This window comes from Chanodichthys erythropterus, chromosome 12, assembly GCF_024489055.1.
Source record: "Chanodichthys erythropterus isolate Z2021 chromosome 12, ASM2448905v1, whole genome shotgun sequence".
Taxonomy (NCBI): domain Eukaryota; kingdom Metazoa; phylum Chordata; class Actinopteri; order Cypriniformes; family Xenocyprididae; genus Chanodichthys; species Chanodichthys erythropterus.
Genome location: NC_090232.1, coordinates 41876760 through 41899389, shown reverse-complemented (window position 1 = coordinate 41899389; position 22630 = coordinate 41876760). Strand labels below are relative to the sequence as shown.

Below are 22630 nucleotides of genomic sequence, written 5' to 3'. Positions count from 1 at the left end.
TCCTTTTTCATGGCGAAACATCAGACTTTGTCAGTCCGCCACAGACACGCCCTTCAACGAAAACTCAAGATCTTTGATATTTAACATCTCAAAGGCCTTAAGATTAGACTGGCCATATATGATGTGCTTCTGGTTTAATCTCTATGAGGAGTTAATCACAGTGTAAAACATGTAATTTCCTGTTGCCCCCAGGTGGCGCTATGACTGTAACTGAATATTGTCATATAGATGTGTTCAGGTCAGGACTCTAATAAAACATGTGAAGTTTGGGGTAGATCGGACATTGTATGCCTGAGTTACAACAACTTCCTGTTTCATGGCGAAACATCAAATTTTGTCAGGGCACCACAGACACGCCCTTCAGTGAAAACTCTAGATCTTCGCAATTTAACGTCTCAAAGGCCTTTAGATTAGACTGACCAAATATGATGTTGATCTGATTAAAGCTCTAGGAGGAGTTTGTTAAAGTCCAACATCTGGAAATGGCAAAAACTGCCAAAATTTTGCAAAGAAAATTCAAAATATCTCACTTCCTGTTGGGTTTACAAACTTTGCACCAGGGGCTTTTTTGTAGGTATTGGGCTGTTACATCTGTCTACCGAATTTCATAACTGTACGTGAAACGTAGCACGAAGGGCGCTTAATTGAAATTTTGTAGGTGGCGCTATCAAGCCATTTTGACACACCTAATTCTGAAACCCATATCAAATGTAAATTTTCACCACATCCGACGCGTGTGCAAAGTTTCATGAGTTTTTGAGAACGTTTAGGCCCTCAAAAATGCGATTCATTTTGGAGAAGAAGAATAATTGGCTGAGCAATTCCAATAGGGTCCTCACACCATCGGTGCTCGGGCCCTAAAAATATCCTCGTAAACACAGTCGTTATGTCTTAAGTGTACATAAACAGTTGAAAGAAAACACATGGGTAACAGTATATTCGATCAGTGCATCAGCTCTTAAAGTGACAGCAGCCTAATAAACCTGCTACCGTTTGTGTCATTACTGTTAATCAAAGAACAAAAAAAAAGAAAGAAAATCACACACTGATCTTGACTGAATAACTAACATTTGATTTCAATTTCTGAACATTGTTCAGTTTTATTTGTGCTGTTGCTAATTAGCTTATTGGTTCTTATTGTATTACTGACTGTATACTTGTCTTTAATAATGTTTGAAATATATAGTAGTCTAGTTTATTAGTTTTTCTTTAGGCTGCTGATTTTAGTTTTTTCAACATTCATAATAAGAAATGTTTCTTGAGCATCAAATCATCATATTAGAATGATTTCTGAAGGATCATGTGACACTGAAGACGGGAGTAATGATGCTGAAAATTCAGCTTTGACATCACAGGAAATTAGATATTGGTGTTGATATGAGTAAAGTCAACCAAGTCATCCAAAATGATGTTGCAATTTCCCTTTCAGTATGCTTCTGAATATGTAGTGTCTATAGCCAGTATCCATGTACACATTGCAGCTAAATTCGGTTGTCACTTCACCTTTTAGTGCTTTAACGCTGTTCTGTACACACACAGTTCAAAAATTTAAAGGAGTGAAAACTGCATTCTACAACCAAATTAACTCCCGAAAACTTCAGGTGACGACCGCATTCACAGAAATTCTATGCAGTGTGTACAGAACCGAAATTATGTATTTAAACGCATAACAGAGTTGTGTCTCTGTTCTGTATGCGTGGTGCAAAAAAATCACAGGGAATCGGGTACATATTGACTCATCAGAGTTGCCAGATTGTGCTAGAAAAAAAACGGCAAATAAGTACAAGCCCATAATAAACTTAAATCCAAACGCTTTATCTTGGAAATAAGCTATATACCAAAATATCATGACCTTCACCTGGCTACTTTATTAACTCCATAAACTGGATCGCTTTATGATACAAGCCCCAAGTTTAATAAGCGTCACTTACAATTAGACTTGGGTATCGAGTATCGATTGGAACCGGGACTAGCTTTGCGATTTTCCCGGAATCGTTCAAAAGTTTAAATTTCGATTCCTAGTTTCGATTCACAGTCCGCCGACTGGAAGAAGAAACCGCTGAACACCAACGAAGAAGCGTCCACCGGAAGTGTTGGCATAACCGAGCGAGTCGAACATGGGTAGCTTGCGTCGGCGGTCCAAAGTGTTGCTTCACTTTTCTAAACAGAACGAAATCTCGGCAAAATGCAACATTTGCGGCAAGATTGTTTTGTGCCGTCCTCCGCTGCCTTTATACTGTACCTGCTGCTAATCTGGACTGGGTTTTCCAAGTTGTTTCTTATTGTTTATTTGCTATTCTGCACCAGGTAAGCCCATCAGTGGGAGCACGGTAACATGTTCAAGTACCTGCAGCTTCATACACTCATGTGTAAATGTGTTTTCATGAGGTTTTCAAAAAGAAAACTCTCTTGAGGAAAGTGTACCACTGTGAAAATATATTCATAATTTATAATGTTTATATTCAAGTTCATAGATTTGATATTTATATTGTAGTTGAAAGCAGCCCTGTGAGAAATTCATAGTAAAGTTCATAAAAATTCATAGAATTAAAATTGATGGAGAAGGTCAGACTATTTCCTTCAGAAAGACTGTTGGTTAGCTAGCTCATTTAAAATATCCTAAACTTTTTTTTGACCCTGCCTCTTAAAAGAATTGGAATCGAGAATCGTTAGGAATCGGAATCGAAACAAGGAATCGAATTTGGAATTGGAATCGTTCAAATTCAAACGATACCCAACCCTACTTATAATAAGTGGATATGGCAACACTTCAGGAGCGTGCTCTGTGAATCAGCCTTTCAAACATAAACAAAACACGATGGTGGTTTAGTTAAAGTGGCCAAACATAAAGAGTTTTTGGTTGCTGTAATATTACTTTGGTCAAAAATACCGAATACTAAACGCTCAAGAAGATTGCAGAATGCTGCTACGGTTACTAAGGTGTCAATCATCGCAATTTCAAGAGTGAGTTCTGTTCCGTACACTCACATAACAATTATTTAGGGGATTTACTCCCGTATTTAAATGTGGTTGTCACTCCTGAAACTCTTTACAGTGTGTACACGGCCTATGTGGTTTCACTGTTTACATCTACAATATTTCACACAGCAAAACCCAGTTTCATTTGCCGTCTGTTCTCTGAGACCTCCATAGCACTGTTAACTCACTCTGCAAATCTGATTAGCTAACTAAGACATGTTAAGTGCCATAGTCGTGACTCTGAGGACCCTTTCACCTTGTGACTCTGGTGACAGCTATGTGTCATGTCGTGAGAACATAGGAACATTTACTACATCAACACACACAAAAAGTTTTCATTAGAGTAAATGGTAGCCTAAAAGACATATATTATGCTTGGTTGAGGTATTTGATGAGATCAAACCATTATGTAGTTATAAGTGATTTTTTTATTTTACTCAATCAGTATCAACAAAATTCAAAAATTCACTCCCCTTGGTTAGCATTTTAAGTGTATTGTCATGCTGATTCAGACTCTTGTTCTCTCTCTACAGGGAAATGAGGCGAGTTATCCCTTGGAGATGTGCTCACACTGTAAGTAGATTGGGTACTATATTCTAGTACTTTTCCATACTTTTTATTCTTGTAAATAGGGTAATCCAGTCATAGTTTATGCAGGTCGAGCACTAGATCTAAAACGATGCCTTAAACACCACCTGTCCATGTCTGGACTCTTTTTAACACTCAAACATTTGTGTTCAACATCAACATATAGAACATGGTGATCATGTAATTATTGATCTAAGGATTAGGTAGGAGATGACGGGGTTTGGAAAGTGTCCAGAGCTCCTCTGATTCATATTGATGGCTTAAAATCCCTTTAAGGCAAGTCAGTCCACATGGCGGCCATCTTGACAGTGCCCCTGGGCAGTGGTTGAATGAGGTTTGCCGTTTGGTTTCCTTCATACAAGAAAAAATATTGCATTATACTAATTAATAGTGATACTTGTTAATAATAATGATATGATGACAATTTTCTGTTTAGTCAAACAGTAGCCTACATGTGTACCGATTTGAAGTGTTCTGCAGAAAGACTGGTATCATCATTATATCATTTAAAATATTTTGTATTGACTTACCAATTTAAGTGGTGGTACACTGTAAAAAATGATTTTATGGTGAAGTAAATACTACAGAACTCAATTGTACTCAATTTAAGCTTGTAAAAAGTGAAGTGTAAATATCAACATTATGAAAATAAGTAAAATTACTCAACTTTTCTGATACTGGTGTTCCCATCATGCACTGGGCCTTGAATAATTGAGGTTGATTTTTGCTGTTTTCCAGCTATTTACACTGTTTTATCATTGCTTTTGTGGTTCTGTTTAGTAACTTGCCATTTTGTGATATTTGGAGTTCATTTTCTTCTTAAAATGCCGCATTTGCACTCAAAACGATCCATCGAATGTTACTGTCATTGTGTACCAAGTACTGAGGTCTCTGTGTTCAGGTGCTGTGTTTCTCTAATATTTAGATATGGTGTCTACACAATATATAATGTATTATTTGCTTAGATGTTTCTAAGTAAAGCATACACTTTAAAAGCATGGTTTAATTCAGTGTTATATTGAGTAAAATGTATTGCAAAAGAAACTTCAAAGTAGAAATTACTCAACCAATTTAAAATGACTTCTTTTTAGGGCTGCATAACGATTAAAATAAAAGTCTGTGTTTACGTAATATATGTGTTTGTTCTGTGTATAATAATTATGTATATATAAATACACACACATGTATATATTGAAGAGAAAATGTTATATTTGAATATAATATAAAATATATATATTTATTTATACATGCATATATTTCTTAATTGTATACATGTGTGTATTTATATATACATAATTATTATACACAGGACAAACGCATATATTACGTAAACACACACTTTTATTTTGCAAATGATTAATCACGATTAATCGTTGTTAGGGCTGCACGATATATCGCATGTGATTGTCACATGCATTTCGTCAGTAAAGCCGGTTCCCTGTTTACCGCTAAATCGTCATCCCCTGCTTTCAAATGGAGCGGCTTTTAATAGAGCCGTAGATCACTGATAAGCCACGCAATATCGCGTTCATTATCGAAGGCGATTCATCTGCTATATGAACGCGATATTGCGTGGCTTGTCAGTAGGCTTGTTGCGATAGTCGGTGTTACCGGTGATACACGGTGTTTAACCCACCTACCGGTCATAACACTTGACCACCGGCACCGTCCCCATCGTGTTGAAGTTTTAGCCTATACCAATAAAGCCCTTAATTCAGTTAGTGACTATGTGCCTTCGTAATTTAGCGTAAGCGGAAAGAGCGCCACAGTAAAGCAGCAGCCGGTGTCCGATTTCATTTATCATTTGAGGAGAGTGAGGCGAGCTAACTGGCAAAGGATGGCAGAAGATCTGGTTTCAAAGCGAAATGCAAAAGCACCTATTTGGAAATATTTTGGATTTGTTTTTTGCTGAAAAAGGCAGGCACTTTATTTAACGAATAGTGAATTTTTTTATATAATTTCTTGTTTGATACTTGCACGATATGTGCAGTGGTTCGTTTTGTTAATAAATGCACTTTAAAGGTGTTTCATAAGTGCTTTTGTTTAGTTTTTGCATGGTGTGTTAAGTTATTATTCATTTTGCAATAAAGATGTGTGTAATACAAGCGAGTGTCTTATTGTTTTTATTAAGAATAAAATAAATTAACCCATGATTAATTCAAACAAATGCTACTGAATTGCCGCTAATTAAAGTGAAAGTAAATTGAGACGTGTGCACGTCTGCACGACCGCATTTTCGGCCACCCGAAATCCCCGACACGCAACCCCAGTGACACCGGGATTACCGTTTTTTTTTACACGTCGATTAACCTTTGGAAAAAATCCGTCACCGCAACATCCCTACTTGTCAGTGATCTAAGGCTCTGTCTATTAAATGCCGCTCCATTTGAAAGCAGGTGATGGCGATTTAGCGGTAAACGGGGAACCAGCTTTACTGACGAAATGCGCGTGACAATCGCATGCGATATATCGTGCAGCCCTAATCGTTGTGCAGTCCTTCTTATTTTCTTTAATTTTACTTATCTTAGTTAAGTAGAGTTACTTAATTTTTCTTTCGCAAGTTTTTGCATGCATATTTTTTTAAGTAAATTTCAAATATGGAATTAAGTAAATTGTACTTATTGTTTTTTACGGTGTAGGCCATTTTCGAACTTACTATATAGTAATAGTATAGCATACCGATTAGTATACCGATTTAAAGAGGCAGCATCTCTTGCAACAGATTCTTACTGAGGGCTAAATCATATCCTAGAACCACTCCTGCTGAACATCATATCAGATTTCATGCGACTTATACATCACTCTAAATCAAAATTCATCACAATTCTGCGCTTATGGCAGTCACTTCAAAGATTTTACGTACACAAAGTTAGCAAGACAGTTGCGAAAGGTAGTCAGTGAAGGACAGTGATGTGTCAGAACTCATAAGTATTACAGTGATAGCTCTATATACAAGCAAAGCATCAAATGTTTTTATTTTTTTTTGCATCCTCATCTTTGTTTTTAATATTGCCTGTGCATAAATTCACTGGGTTCTGCTGCAATCACACAATAAACACGTCACTTAGTTTAATGTCTTCTGTGTTTACTTCCGTATAACAGCGTGCTGCGTGACGTCTTTTTATCGACCATGACATGTTCACACTGGAATGCGATATTGGCCGCATTTAAAACAACAATGTGAACAGCTATACAAAAAAATCAGAACTGAGCATTAAGGCTCACAGTGTGGACTTAGATTTAGTCACCTACATGTTGCTCGTTGTGGGCGATCTGAATAACTGCAGTCAGTGTAGTCTAGTTTGGTCCTTTAAACACCTGTGCCTGCTGCTTTGGGTTCAGCTGGAAGATCAAGACATGAGGGAAGGGCTTTCCCTGGATCAGTGGGGCTCTCCAGGTTTGGAGGAGGGCCAGTGCTAATGCAAGCACCAGACTAGACAGGGTGGCGTAAGGGTGCCGCTGTGGAAATGTGGGCTATAAATGCCTCCAGCTGGTAAAGGTTAGTGTGGGGCTGTAGGAAGCACGAGTCTGTTTATTTTTAGAGTTGGTGGGGGTGAGTAAAGATCATGAGGTGATGGTCCATTTTTAATAGGTTTCTTTTTTTGTGTGGTTTATAATTATTGACAAACCCATTCAGGGGAACTTTTGGACCTTTTGATAGCCCCTTTTTTACTGTGAAAGTGCTGGCCGGTGCTACAAATTCTACAAACCTCTTTCAGAACCAACTGCTTCCACTTATTTAAAGGGACAGTTCACACAAAAATGAATATTCTGCCATCATTTACTCAACCTCATGCTGTTCCAAACTGAAAAAAGATGTATTAAAAAATGTCTTGGTGCTTTGTCCAAACAATGAAAGTCAAAGGGGTTCAAGGTTCATAATATCTTCTTTTGTGTTCCACAGAAGAAATAAAGTCATTCAGGTTTGGAAAGACACAAGGGTAATTTAAAAGAGAGAATTGTCCCTTTAAGAAATGAATTCTAATGTAATGGTTACTTCATAACTTGCACAAAGACAGTAGAGATTGATGTTGTTGTTTTTTTGTTTTTTTTTTAAAGGATATTTTGTAAATAAAACAAAGTACGTTTTACAAGAAAATACTATTTCAGTCTTTCTACTTTAAAAAATTGTTTAATTCAATGTGTCATTTGTCATTTCTTTGTAATTATTTGGGAAATTTACTAGCAATTTTTAAATGATAAAATCATATCAGAGTAAATCCTACACCAAATTTTTTTTCAGTGTATTTGAACTCAATCTTTCAAATTGAGCCATATAAAATCAGTTATGTATAACTACATTACCCAGAATTCCCTGGGCACAAGCACCGGGATCCATGGGTTAAGTTGCTATGGCAACTTCACAGCGACCACAGAGGGAAGACCGTGGGATTTAGATGGGTCTTACTTATCATACGTATAGCACACAGCAGAGAATAAGCTACAAGTATGTCCTGTGAACAAAACTTTCAAACAAATCCAGTGATTTAATTCTTCCTCATAAGCATTTGTTCAACACAGTAATGATGAAAGCAGTGGGGTCAAAGGTTAAGGTGAGGGGCGATACATTGCAGAAGTCTCAGGAGATTATGCTTACAGTAATTAATTGTGCAGAACTGTAACTGTGATAACGAGTGTGCTGCTGTGAAACTGAGCCACCTGTTGGTCAGATGGGTGCTTGGCAACCACAAGGACATCATAAGGCCTCTCCAATTAGCAGCTGTGGTAACACAACACTTATATGACGTCATCCCAAATCATTTTTGTAGATGAGATGCATCTGGCAAACACAGGCGGTTTATTTGACATACAAGAGAAAAGATGGTTCTGGTCACTATACCTTCATTACAACTACACTTTTGTTGGATCATGAAAAGGTATTATAGTGAAGAGGGATGTGCACATGATATGTTTTCAAAATTTGCTAAGGAAGCACTTAAATTAAAGTAATATTATTCCATGTTAAATAAAAATTATTATCAATTGACATCCTTTGTGGCATAATTTTGATTACCACAAAAATATAATTTCGACACACCCATAATTTTCTTTAAAAAAGCAAAAATCAAGGTTAAAATCAATGTTTTGGAGGATTTAAAAGTAGAATGTGAAGCTTACAATTTTGTAAAAACACTTGGATCGATTATTCTGTTTTCTTAATTTTTACAGTATTTTTAGGGTTTATTGTGTTACATTGACGTGGTGACGAAGTTGTGTTATTGGAGTTTACACATGTAAATGTGGCTAGTATTCAATTTTTTCACACTAAAATATTGTTAACACGTATTGTCAAATCTTGTGGCTATACTATTGAAACGGTGAGTATTTTAACGTCTACCAACTGACCCAATTCACTTCCATTGAAAGTGTCACGTTTTTGCTTTTCTTTTTTTTGCTTTTAAAGAAAAAGTGATTTGTTTGTTTGTTTGTTTGTTTGTTTTTGTTTTGTTTTTTGTGGTAATTTGTCACAAATGCTGTATACTGAACCCAGAATATTCCTAGTTTTGGATCCACCTGATCCCAAAAAGACATATTTCTGAGACACATTCTTTATTTAATTTATTTTTATTTCATTTCATTTATTTAATTTTCGTTTATTGCATTTAAAAACATCTAGTTGTAGCGCAATCTATGTCGTTAGACATTTTAAAAGTGGAACGCTAATTAAAGCAAAGATCTGCAGTACAGATGATATAGCAGAAGTTGACACATTTCTCTGAACCATCATGCACAAATGAGCGTGTGCACCACTGCTCTCCCTCCGCTGTCCTTGTTGCTAGGGGGCTTTTCTGAGAGGCCCTTATCAGCCATTATAGTGGGTGCGTGTGAGAGACCATAGAGGATCAGCCTGACTGCTATAAATATTTCCCCATCTCGACATTGTTTGAATGCTGTGGCTCAGTGATGCAACAGCCCTTGCTGATGCCAAAGAACTCATAGTGAATAGTGTGAATACTTTTACTCTTATTTTTATTAGAGGTGCATCAATACTAAATTTCTCTGCCGATACCAGAATGACATCTGCTGATAACTTTATCAGCTGATTATTGGCTGATACTTCTGTGCATCTGTAATTTTTATTCTTCTAATGCTTTGAAAGCACCTTTAGGTAATGCAAATCTGATCCAAAATGGCCCCATTCAGCACTTTCAATGTGTGGACTATAACACTTGCATCCTTTGTCGGTGCACGACAGATGCATGATGGTGCAATACAGTCACCTGGTTTATTGACACACATTGGCTCTAGCTGTATCAGGGTTAGTCCATGGCATATTAATAGATATGAAGAATAACGGTTATATCATCTGCTGTAGGGTAATCTGGGAAGTGTCCACAAACTCAAAATAGCACAGGAGAAATCAGCATACGTCTCTTTACCTCTCTTGTACCTCAGAGAATAATTGGATGTGCAACAGCAGTAACTCAGAGCTCTTTCTTTTCATCCGCTTTGGTAGTCACAGGGTCTCAGGCTGCTTTTCATTTACATGGCTTTTATGTAATTTAAATAATATGTGCTTAAATGCTGAATATTATTTTCCTGCTGAGACAGAGATATTTCAATATGCAATACATAATTTATCTGGTGTGTCAGGGATATTTACATGATTTAAGTTTTAAAAAATTACATTGATATTAATTGTATTCAAAATGGCCGGAAACTTCAAATGAAGGATTAATCTTTTTATTTATTGTTTTCATGTAAAGAAATGTAAAACAAAGATTTTTTGGTATATTTGCATGTATTTATTTGAACATATTAACACAATTGCACTCATTTACACATTATTTCACATATTTCTATTTTGTACTTTTCTAACTATTTAAAATTTTTGTAACTTTTGTTTGTTGTTATTTTGTGTTGTATATAAAAATTCCAGTGAGAAATTCAAATGAATCTTTCATTTTATCCATGTTTTTCTGTGTAACTATATAAATATAAATTAAAATGTCTGAATGTCCATGCTTAAATGGTAAACTTGACCACACTATTTATTAATAATTGTGTCATTTCCTTTAAAAAGTCTATGTTAAGGCTGGAATACACTACATGACTTTTCTTCAGATATTTGCCACAATTTGCAGTCTGGATCAGTTGACAAAAGTTGCTGAAAGTCTACACCAGTCTGAAGATTTTGGCCAGTCAGAGTTGGCAGATTTTACAGAAAATTGCATAGTGTACGATGGGCACAGACACAGACTTTTTTATTTTTTTAGCTTCAGACAATGATTCCATAGATTTGGAGGATATCAAAACATGTTTAATATTTTCAGCCTATTTTAGAACATATAGTGTCCACCAAAGTGTGTTAGCCAGCTATATGTGCAATGATAAGGAATATCCTCAGAACTGCTATTAGTATCTGATTTCGCAAATAGTTTGTTTCTGAATATGAAAAATGTCAACACAATGTAACATACTTACTCTGGTACTAAGTTTTGGATGAAGAGATGTGCTTGTTGTCGTTTGTTATCATTGAGTAATGTGGCGATTGGTCGTGTGGTATTTGTCCCGCCCCTCCTCCACTGTGATTGGACGGCTGGGTAAAAAGTGACAGTGATGAGCGCTGCGTTTTACCCTCGGCGACCTGTAAAAAAAAAAAAAAAAACGCAGATAGAAGATAGAAATAGATGCCTCGTCACGCTGCTGCCGTTTTAAAACGCGGTGCTCTGATTGAAAACGATTGGAAAAAATATGCAGGCCTCAAGGGGGAAAAAAACGCTTTGGTGGACACATGGCCATATCAAAGTGTATGACGTGTCGCTACTGAGACCAAAGCTGTTTCAAAGTGTCCATACTGACCTTGTGTACCCACCCAAGACCACATCCACATGCGCTCAGCTCGTTTTTTTCTTTTGCAACTAATTTCCTGCAAATCCATGTTTTATTCATCTGTCATGCGTCTCCTAGCAGTGAAGCACGTGTTTCTGTGTGAGTTTGTCGGACCGATTTTAAAGTCTGGTAGTGTGTGATCCTCAGCCGTTGTGTTTTTCTCTGTATGAAGTCATGTAGTGTATTCCAGCCTTTAGTTGTTTGTTACATTTGTATTGGGGCCTCAGAATATCATCCCTGACACTGGGGGACTGAAGAGTTCGAAACATTGAGAATCGCATTGTGATTTCAGTGTGTAATTCGATTAACCGCAAAGCACTTACAGCAAACAGTCTGACAGCTGATTACTGGAGGTGTGTACCACGTGGCTGTGTGAATGAGATTAGGCCATTTAGCAGTCCGCGGCACGCAGCACAACACTGAGCCGTAGCTGAACGGCGGTTCTCTGAGAGATGACCATGACTGCCAGGCAGAAGAAACAGGGTACGGTTCCTTCTGGCTTTCTGATGGGAGCCAAAGATGGATGGAAGTGTGTGTGTGTGTGTGAGAGAGAGAGAGAGAGAGAGAGCCTTGGATATGGAGTTTTGCCTCCCTGTTTGTGTGTGTGTGTATGTGTGTGTGTTTTAAGACTTATGCAATCTGTTTGAGATTGAGGTTTAAGATCTATTATTGATGGCTGTAGTGGAGGGAGAGCTAAGAGAATGAGAAAAGGATGTATAATTTAGTTTGTGTTTTGTGTTGCGTTTCTGTTGGAACTATTGAGATACTTGTTCACACTCTTTTCTCCATCTCTCTCTCTCGCCATTTCAGTTGACGCTGATGAGATTAAAAGACTAGGAAAGCGGTTTAAGAAACTCGACCTGGATAACTCGGGCTCTCTCAGCGTGGAGGAGTTTATGTCTCTACCCGAGTTGCAGCAGAACCCACTGGTGCAGCGAGTCATCGATATATTTGACACAGATGGCAATGGAGAAGTGGACTTTAAAGGTTGGTAAACATGCAGTTATACATTGTTTTGAATGGGTCTTTTTTTTAAGTGTCATCATGATAGTTATGTCATTGCAAAGTCACAAAAAGTTGATTGGTCTTGTGGTCCTTGCCTATATTTAAAGGTGCCCTAGAATCAAAAATTGAATTTATCTTGGCATAGTTGAATAACAAGAGTTCAGTACATGGAAATGACATACAGTGAGTCTCAAACTCCATTGTTTCCTCCTCCTTATATAAATCTCATTTGTTTAAAAGACCTCTGAAGAACAGGCGAATCTCAACATAACACTGACTTTTACGTAACAGTCAGGATCATTAATATGTACACCCCCAATATTTGCATATGCCAGCAGTCAGGATCTGTGCACAGCTGAATCATCAGACTAGGTAAGCAAGCAAGAACAATAGCGAAAAATGGCAGATGGAACAATAATAACTGACATGACCCATGATATCATGATATTTTTAGTGATATTTGTAAATTGTCTTTCTAAATGTTTCGTTAGCATGTTGCTAATGTACTGTTAAATGTGGTTAAAGTTACCATCGTTTCTTACTGTATTCACTGAGACAAGAGCCGTCGCTATTTTCATTATTAAACACTTGCAGTCTGTATAATTCATAAACACAACTTCATTCTTTATAAATCTCTCCAACAGTGTAGCATTAGCCCATTAGCCACGGCGCACCATCAAACTCGTTCAGAATCAAATGTAAATATCCAAATAAATACTGTACTCACATGATCCGACGCATGCATGCAGTATGCATGACAAACATCTTGTAAAGATCCATTTGAGAGTTATATTAGCTGTGTGAACTTTGTAAATGCACTATATTATAGTCGAGAGCTCGGGGGCAGGGAGCACGTGATTTAAAGGGGCCGCAGCCTGAATTGGTGCATATTTAATGATGCCCCAAAATAGTCAGTTAAAAAAATTAATTAAAAAAAAATCTGGGGTATTTTGAGCTGAAACTTCACAGACACATTCAGGGGACACCTTAGACTTATATTACATCTTGTAAAAACTGGTTCTAGTGCCCCTTTAACCATTCATATCTGCCTTTATGCAGAACCAAAGCCTAAATTGTTTCTTTGTGGCCTAGGAAACGTAATATTATATGTGCGTTTTCTGACCAGTTGAAATTGTTGCATTGAGATGTCCAGTGCACTTTCTTGGAAGCATATACTTGAAGAGTTCAGATGCATCAGTATAACTTGGTCTGGTAAAGGGTGGAGTGGGAAAAAAGTTACCTCACCCTTCCATTTCTGTCTTTTTCTCTTGCAGAGTTCATTGAAGGTGTCTCTCAGTTCAGCGTCAAGGGCGACAAGGAGCAGAAGCTCCGCTGTGAGTCTCTTTCAGTTTTGAATCTCACCAGCACTTTTCCTAGTTAACACCATGAAGCCTACTGTATCATATTTGACATGTAAAATTTCTCTCTAAATTATCAAACATGATCAAAACATTGCTGAAAAACACAAACTAGTTCATGCCTTATGTTGTCTGATTGATATTTTATACTTTTTCAGCAAGTAAAAAGCTTTTTAGTGTCATTTAATAAACGTCCTCCTTCAGGTTGTGGTATATGTCTCATTTTGCTCTGAAATAAACGTAACTAAACAAATCACTTTTATATTGTTATTAATATTTCATGATGAACACTGAAGCAACTTAGGTTTACTTGATTATCCATACATCATTTTTTTGAAAATTCATGTGAAAATGTGAGTATCGATACATCAAGCTTTTGACAAACGTTTATTTGTTCATCTTTCAATCATCATTGTATTGCAATGCATTATATGTTTTGCCCCCACAATAAAAACTACAGATCATAAAACTAAGCATTTAGATATTATCTTACTAAGACATATTATTGGAAGAAATAGTGACAACTTATATTTATATACAGCTGCTATGCTTTTTATAAAGATCATACTGATTTACATTACAAGATATCAGAATTTCATCTTGGTGCAACGGCACCAAATTTAATATTTTTGCTCAGTTTGTGCCTCTGAATATAAGTAAATAATTTTTTCCCTTTTGAGTTAAGCTCCATTTACTTGTATATTATGCTATATGAGCCATAAAAGCATGACGCAGTCCTCCATGTGGGTGTATGACCCACTAATATTTGATGTAATGGGTGGAAGAATATTTACATTGTCATTTACAAAATGGGTGCAGGTATAGCTATTATTTCATATGTCAGGTTAAACTAGACAGTTTAAGAGATTGGTACACCTAAAGAAAATATGATTTAAACCAAAATAAACAACAACAAAAAAGCCATAAATCTAGCCTGTACTGCTTTGCTTTTTCACCTTTTCTTTTTATTAGCCCTCTTGGAATCACTCTTGTTTTTGATTCTTCATTTATTTTTGCAGTTGCTTTCAGGATTTATGACATGGATAAGGACGGCTACATATCCAACGGCGAGCTTTTCCAGGTGCTGAAGATGATGGTAGGGAATAACCTGAAGGACACCCAGCTACAGCAGATCGTCGACAAAACCATCATCAACGCAGACAAGGACGGAGACGGGAGGATATCCTTCGAGGAGTTCTGCGCTGTGAGTCTGACATGCGTCATTTCATTTTGGGTTTGGTTTCTAATGTAGGGATTCAGTGACACAGCAAACACTTTCATCTGCAAATGCCATTTTCAGCTTTCACTGCAAGAGAAAATAGGCTGAAAATAAAACAGAAGGGTCATTTTAACTTTAGCTATTTTATTATTTTATTTTATACAGGGTTCCCGCATTCATGGGATACTTGGCAGTTTCTGTCTCTCTTAAATGAGTACTCATGATTGACTCATTTTATTAATTCGTTGGTCAAAGGTCAAAAGTTGTGAGAATCCTAATTATAACAATTAAAGGATTAGTTCACTTTAAAATGAAAATTAGCCCAAGCTTTCCTCACTCTCAAGCCATCCTAGATTTATATGACTTTCTTCTTTCTGATGAACACAATCAGAGTTATATTAATAAATATCCTGACGCATCCAAGCTTATAATGGCAGTGAACGGGACCAACAAGTATGAAGCTCAAGAAAGTGCTTCCATCCATCATAAACATACTCCAAACGGCTCTGGGGGTTAATAAAGGCCTTCTTTGTGTAAGAAAAATATCCATATTTAAGTTATGAAGTAAAATATCTAGCTTCTACCTGACCGCCTTCTGTATTTAACTTGCGAAGAAAGTGTAACACCTCTCGCAGTTCAAAAGGCTTATGCTACTTCCTACGCCTTCCTTATTCAACTTTCTTCATAAGTTAAATACGGAAGGCGGTCTGTTAGAAGCTAGATATTTTACTTCATAACTTAAATATGGATATTTTTCTTACACAAAGAAGGCCTTTATTAACCCCCCAGAGCCGCGTGGAGTACGTTTATGATGGATGGAAGCACTGTCTTGAGCTTCATACTCGTTGGTCCCGTTCACTGCCATTATAAAGCTTGGATGCTTCAGGATTTTTATATATATATATATATCTCAGATTGTGTTCATCAGAAAGAAGAAAGTCACACTTTCACCTAGCATGGTTCGAGGTTGAGTAAATCTGGGGGTAATTTTATTTTAAAGTGAACTAATGCTCTAACAACTATTATTAATATCTTTTAAAATAGGCTGAAAATAAAACAAAAGGGTCATTTTAATTTTAGTATTGGATATTATTGGTTTCAAATTTAATTTCATTAATGGAAAACTTGTCTCTATTATGATTTTTTTTTTGTCCAGTACTCGTGAATGACTGAATTTATTTATTGGTCAGAAGTTGTGGGAACCCTAAATATAATAATTACCATTTAATATGAATGTAATTATTATAGATATTTTTCCTGTATTTTTTTTAGTTCTCACTCTTTGGTTATGAAATGCACTGCCATTTTTCCCCATCACCCTTTCCCTTCTCTTCCACAGGTGGTTGGTGGCTTAGACATTCACAAAAAGATGGTGGTGGATGTGTGAAGAGACGAAACGGGCCCTTCACTGAACACCCTCTTTTTCACTTCTCCATTTCTGAGAATCAGCTCCAGATGTTCCGCTAACACTCTCTCTCTCTCTCTCTGTCGCTCTTTTTCTGTCTTTTTTTTCAATGGAAGTATTTCTCTGAATGATGTCTCTGTACTCCCTGAGCCTTGTGACGCCTGCCATCCTAAGTGTTATAGAGCATGAGATTCTTCTGTCCACATTCTCGGGTATTTGAGGACAGTCAGAGAGACAATGTCTCCGTCGATTACCGAGTGATTCAGTGTGGTGGAGAAGGAAGAGAGGAGGGTGTGTGTGTGTGTGTGTATGTATGCATGTGTGTACGTTCTTTATTTTTCTTTTTGAAGGGGGGATTTTTTTTGTATTTATTTTGGTCCTGTCTTTTTTAAAGATGATCTAGGTCTACAGGGAATATGTGTATGTGAGCGATATATGACTTGACACTTGATTTCAGTGCAACACGCTTCAAGCATGAAGTGCCAATCGAAACATACGTGGGATTTAACAATAGCTGAATATTGAAATTGCTATCTGATGTTCTTCATGTCATGTGGAGATAAAAAAAGTTTATTAACAAGCTTATTGTTTTTTGTTTCCACCTCTTTTGGTTTGATATCTGCTTCAGATCTCACACAAAAATGCAAGTCCGATTCGAATTTTCTACAGAGAATGTGTGCGTGTATGTAAACGTGTGCTGTGTTAATATTGTCAGGGAGTTCATCTACCGTCTTGCTTTCTGATATACAGTAGACTAGGATAAAAAGTAAATATATTTGAAGTTGTGCACATATATACGTATGGTTTACTTTTAAAGAAAGGTGTTTTATCACAGGGGTGGGGTGGGGAGGGACGATCAGATCACACCACATATTACTGTAGGATGGAGAACAGTGCCATCAGTAAACTTTCTCAACTTTTTTTTTTTTTTTTTTGTGTGTATTCTGGATTTATTACCATTTTAACACAGCAAACGAGTCATTTTGATTTACCTCTCGACATTTTAGTTACATATGAGGATACAGTGCATATTGTGGCAAACTGACTCCACAATAACACCTGATTTGAATATTTGTTTGTGGAAATTTAAGGTACATTTTTCCAACTTGACTGCAGGCAGCATTGTAAAGATCTTAGTAGCTCATATTTGTATATTAGGGATTGAAGGACTGAATGTGTGTTTTGTGGGTTCGGGTTTTTTAAGCTTTAATCGAGTTGGTTGGCAGCATGTTATCATCATCGAAGTAGGCAAAACCAGACCAGACTGACCATCAGTTTCTCTCTTTTCCTTCGTCATTTCAAAGCCTGGTCGATGGGATTCGATTTGTTCAAAAAGGAGAGACCAAACTAAACGCTGTCAACGCGGATGAATAAACTCGAAGCGTTCAGCCACTCCGCTAGTTTGCTTTTAAATGTGAATCTCCCGCGCAAACCGGCGTTTCGCGGCATCTGCTGCACGGTGATGACGCTTGTATGTCTTTCCCGACGACCGTTGAGGTCTCGTGATGTGCTTGCATGATACGGGAGGGTTTCTCTATTTTATTTTCTTTCTATTGTGCATGTAGATCTGATTTTTTTTTTTTTTTTTTTTTTTTTTTTTGGGAGGGGGGGGATTCTCTTGTTTACATATGAATCGTACTATTGAGATATTATAATCTGAATGACAGTTACATATAAATATATGGACGTTGCCAAACTTTTGGTAAATGTTTAAACATGGAAATGATTTTAAAGCGAGTTTCTTCACTACATTTATCCATAAATATTACTATTCTAAAAAAAATAAAAATGTGTGAGTTATTCTGGATTGGTGTCCGTCACCCCCAGCGAAGCTTCTTTTTGTTCTTCCCTCTTTTAAAAAAAGAGGGAGTTAGATTTTATTTCTTTTCCTTTTCCGTTAATGGTTTGGTTGAATTTTTTGTACAGAATTTGTGTTTATTGATGCTTCTTGCTTTCGGTTCTGTTTTTTATTTCTTTAGCTGGGGGTCAGACAGCCATCTATATAACTTTCGGTGTGGTGGGTTTTTGGACAAAGGAAACATACAAAGTGATTCGCTTTTAGGTTTAACGTTTTGTTTGTTTCTTCATTTCTCTGCATGCTGCGTCATATGCTGTGGGAACCATTGAAATGTCATTCATGAAAATGAGAAATAAAATATTTGAGACTTGTACATCTGTGTTCTGGATGTGTCAATTGCTCCATAATGTCGAAAAGCAGTACATTTTCATAAATTTCATAATATATTGGATGTAATATACTTTTGTAAAGACTGATGTCACAGTTGGGTTGCTCTTAATCCAGTTATTTTTAACCTGAGCCATAGTTCACCCAAAAATGAAAATTCTGTCATTTTCCCAAACAGTTGTTGGTCCCCATTAACTTGCATGGTATTTTTTTTTTTCATACTATGGTGCCCCACAACTATTTGGTTACAAACATTCATCAAAATATCTTCCTTTGTGTTCAGTAGAACAAAGAAATTCTTACAGGTTTGGAACAACTTGAGGGTGAGTAAATGACAGAATTTTCATTTTTAGGTGAACTAGTTCCTTAATGACATCATCTTCCAGGAAGAGACATTCTGTTTGGTGGGAAAACAAAACATCAATTATTAGCAGTTGATTTGATGAATTCTGTGATGTTTTTGGGTGTCAGTTGGTTTATCTCACTCTTAAATATCCTGTTTGATAACATTTAAAATGCCAAAAGATGGTTAAAATATTAAAGTAGTTAACTTCAAATTGACACCCTCAGTCCCTCACTAAGTAATAGCTCTGTTTCAGTCCAAAACATTTTTATGCCATTGTGTAAATAAGTTATTAATAGTGAAGTAAGTTTGATAGTGTTGCAAATGTTTGATGTAATATGCCCTTTTGTTCGAGATTAAGTGTCCTTAAAGGGACAGTTCACCCAAAAATGAAAATTCATCTTGAAATTCATCAATGAAAAATCACTTACCCTCAAGTTGTTCCAAACCTGTATGAATTTGTGAACAGAAAAAGAAGACATTTTGAAGAATATGGGAAACCAAACAGTTGATGGTCCTCCATTAGGGCTGGGTAAAAAAATTAATTTCTCGATTTTAATCAATTGTTATTTTTACAAACCGATATCGATTCTTATATCCCAAGAATTGATTACTCTAGTGTTGATGAATGAACTGAACGTAGCGCGCCTCCCATCCACTAAATCGCAACAATCTCTGTGCTTTGTTACTTCTGATATGAAGCAAAGTCTCAGATTTCAAATGACGTCCATCTTATTATGAGATTCAAAAAATAAATACTGTTTTGATGCTGTTTAATGTGGCGTGACAGATCGCTTTAGCGCCTCAGATAAAGAGAAGCGGCAGCGCTTTAATACCAGCGCGAAATAAACGACTAAACATCTGAAGGTACGTTAAAATATACAGTACATCTTACCTAAATCCGTATCATGTCTCCTGTAATCGTTCAATCAGTGTTTCAACCTCGGAAAGACGTCAATAAAACAGCTTGTAAACAATGTCATGTAACGTCACATTTACCTCAGAAAACATTAATATTCAGTGAACATAAACTCACTAGAAGTTCTAGTCAGCTAGAAAAAAATGAACTTTAGAAAGCAACATTCTGATAAATATATGAACCGTTACATATTCATTATAATTTTTAATGTTCTTCAATATTTAATGCATGTTTGAATAAATCAGTTATGACAGCCACGATTTAAATGTTTATATTAAAAAAAACGAATTGGAGTAGAAATATGATTATGTAATTCTAAACTTATTTATAATAAAAACATCATTGTGTGTAATTTAAGTGTTTGTATATAAGTTAATTTTAACCTTCAATATTATAGTAATGTAACTGACTCCCATGTGTAGTTCACAGCATTAGTTGAGAGATTTTTATTAGATTGTACTGTATCTGATATACTACATCCAAAATAATCAAATCGGAATCTAATCGAATCACAAGCATGTGAATAGAAATTGAATCAAATTGTGTCAGTACCCAGCCCTAGTCCAAGTCAATGGGGACCATCAACAACTGTTAGAAAGATTCTTCAAAATGTCTTCTTCTGTGTTCAGCAGAAGAATGAAATTCATACAGGTTTGGAACAACTTGAGGGTGAATGAAGACAGAATTTTAATTTTTAGGTGCTGACCCTTTAAATTTCATCACAAGCATATTATTTTACCAGTTACAGATCGAGCTACTTAAATGGAATGACCTTAAAAGGCTTAGTTCACCCAAAAATTATTTTAAATGAATTATGTTAAATTATTACTCACCCTCATGTTGTTCCACACCCTTAGAACCTACATTCGTCTTCGGAACACAAATTAAGATATTTTTGTTGAAATCTGATAGCTCAGTGAGGCCTGCTAACCAGCAATGACATTTCCTCTCTCAAGATCCATAAAGGTAATAAAAACATATTTAAATCAGTTCATGTGAGTACAGTGGTTCAATATAGAAGAAAAAAAAACGAAAAACGACTTATTTAGTGATGGCCGATTTCAAAACACTGCTTCACGAAGCTTCGGAGAGTTATGAATCTTTTGCCAAAGTCACGTGATTTCAGCAGTTTGGCGGTTTGACACGCGATCTGAATCATGATTCGACACAAAAGATTCACAACGCTCCGAAGCTTCCTGAAGCAGTGTTTTGAAATTGGCCATCACTATATAAGTCGTTATTTTGTTTTTTTGGCGCACCAAAAATATTCTCGTCGCTTTATAATATTAAGGTAGAACCACTGTGCTCACATGAACTGATTTAAATATGTTTTTAGTACATTAATGGATCTTGAGAGAGGAAATGTTGGCTATGGAGGCCTCATTTCAACTTAAATATCTTAATTTGTGTTCCGACGATGAATCAAGGTCTTACGGGTGTGGAACGGCATGAGGGTGAGTAATAAATGTCATTATTTTCATTTTTGGGTGAACTAGCCCTTTAAAAGTCTTGAAGCTGTAATAGGAGTTGTTTGCCGCTAGGTTGCAGTAATACACAACAAACGAACGAACTCTAAAAGGTTGCTGAGTCAAAGATGCAGTCAAAGCGGGAAACCCAGTTTGTGGTTATAAAAATAACACTTAAAACCATTAGAGAGCGTTTTGTATAGGTTCTCATTATTACAAAAACTCCCTGTAAGCTTCTGGGAAAGTTATATTTTGGTTTTTAAAAAAAGAAGCAGCAGCAGCTACAATTCCGTTAAGAGACGCTAGAGGGCGGAGATCACACTTATGAAGAAATATGGCAAATCGAAAAGGTACCAAAATGTCTTTTGGAGAGAAAAAAACGTTATCTCAGTAGTCTGTTGTTTTACAACAGACTACTGAGATAAAGACATCAAGTTAAAGCAGCATAAGCTGGTTTGTTAGCTTGTTTAAACTTCTTGGTTTTCTGTTGGTCGATAAGCAAAACCCCCATGTAAAATATTACTTCAGTTATACTGTATTTGTTTTGTAGGGGGGTCTTTAAAAGTAGTTCCAGAACAGCAGATAAAGATTTCAGGGAGTACATCAAGATGTTTGAGTCACTTTACATCAGAGATTTACTTACATAAATCATAAATGGACATGCTGATATTCAGTAAAGAAGACATTTTGTAGTCTATTTATTGATAAATCCTCAAAAAAAACGAAATATGATATGTAAAACCCTTAACGACACTTTAATTAAACCATAGGGTAAACTTACAACAGACATTTTCCAACACGTCATTTCTTTCCTCACAGAAACCGAGTCCCGTACAGGATCTTTATGCAGGAGAGATTCAAGACCAGCCCTATCAGTCAGCATCAGGTGAAGCACAACAGACAAATTAGAGCATCTATCAATTACAGCACACACACACACTGCTATTTCCCACACGCATGCATACACACCAGAGGACACTGATCCACTTCCAGAATCTGTGCCCCAGTAGGACAATAGTCTTGGCCTCACAGGTTGGCATTTCTCAGGCCCGGCGTCTGGGACAGCGAGCGATATTTCTGTATCGGTGTCCGTACTGATTGGGAAGGAGAATAATTGATGAAAGTGAGAGAATCGGAGTAAAGCAGAGAGCAGAGCGGGTTCAGCTGGAGTTCAGGTGTATTCTCGGGTGACTTTATTCCTGCACACAGGCTGCTGATAAGCATGTTTATCGAGCAGACAAAAGGACAGTGAGGATACTGTTGCTTCAGTTTAAACCTGTTCTCCATCGCTCTCCATGTCTGGCCCTCCGTCGCCAGCACTGGCTCTAAA

General features: G+C 36.6%; 1 protein-coding gene and 1 long non-coding RNA gene across 2 annotated transcripts in view; one reads left to right on the top strand and one right to left on the bottom strand.

Annotated features, from left to right (window-relative positions):
* ppp3r1b (protein phosphatase 3 (formerly 2B), regulatory s1ubunit B, alpha isoform, b) overlaps positions 1–17953 on the top strand; it is a 24789-nt gene extending 6836 nt beyond the window's left edge. Inside the window, exons 2-6 of the mRNA XM_067403150.1 lie at positions 3513–3552; positions 12211–12387; positions 13680–13739; positions 14783–14967; positions 16322–17953. Of these exons, the coding sequence (XP_067259251.1) occupies positions 3513–3552; positions 12211–12387; positions 13680–13739; positions 14783–14967; positions 16322–16369 (510 nt within the window). The 3' untranslated portion in view covers positions 16370–17953. The remainder of the gene's footprint in view (positions 1–3512; positions 3553–12210; positions 12388–13679; positions 13740–14782; positions 14968–16321) is intronic.
* LOC137031843 (uncharacterized) lies at positions 14964–22630 on the bottom strand. Its single transcript, XR_010896617.1, has 3 exons — positions 22270–22630; positions 22082–22169; positions 14964–15086 (listed from the first exon to the last, which is right to left on the bottom strand). It is a non-coding gene; the product is annotated as an uncharacterized lncRNA (long non-coding RNA).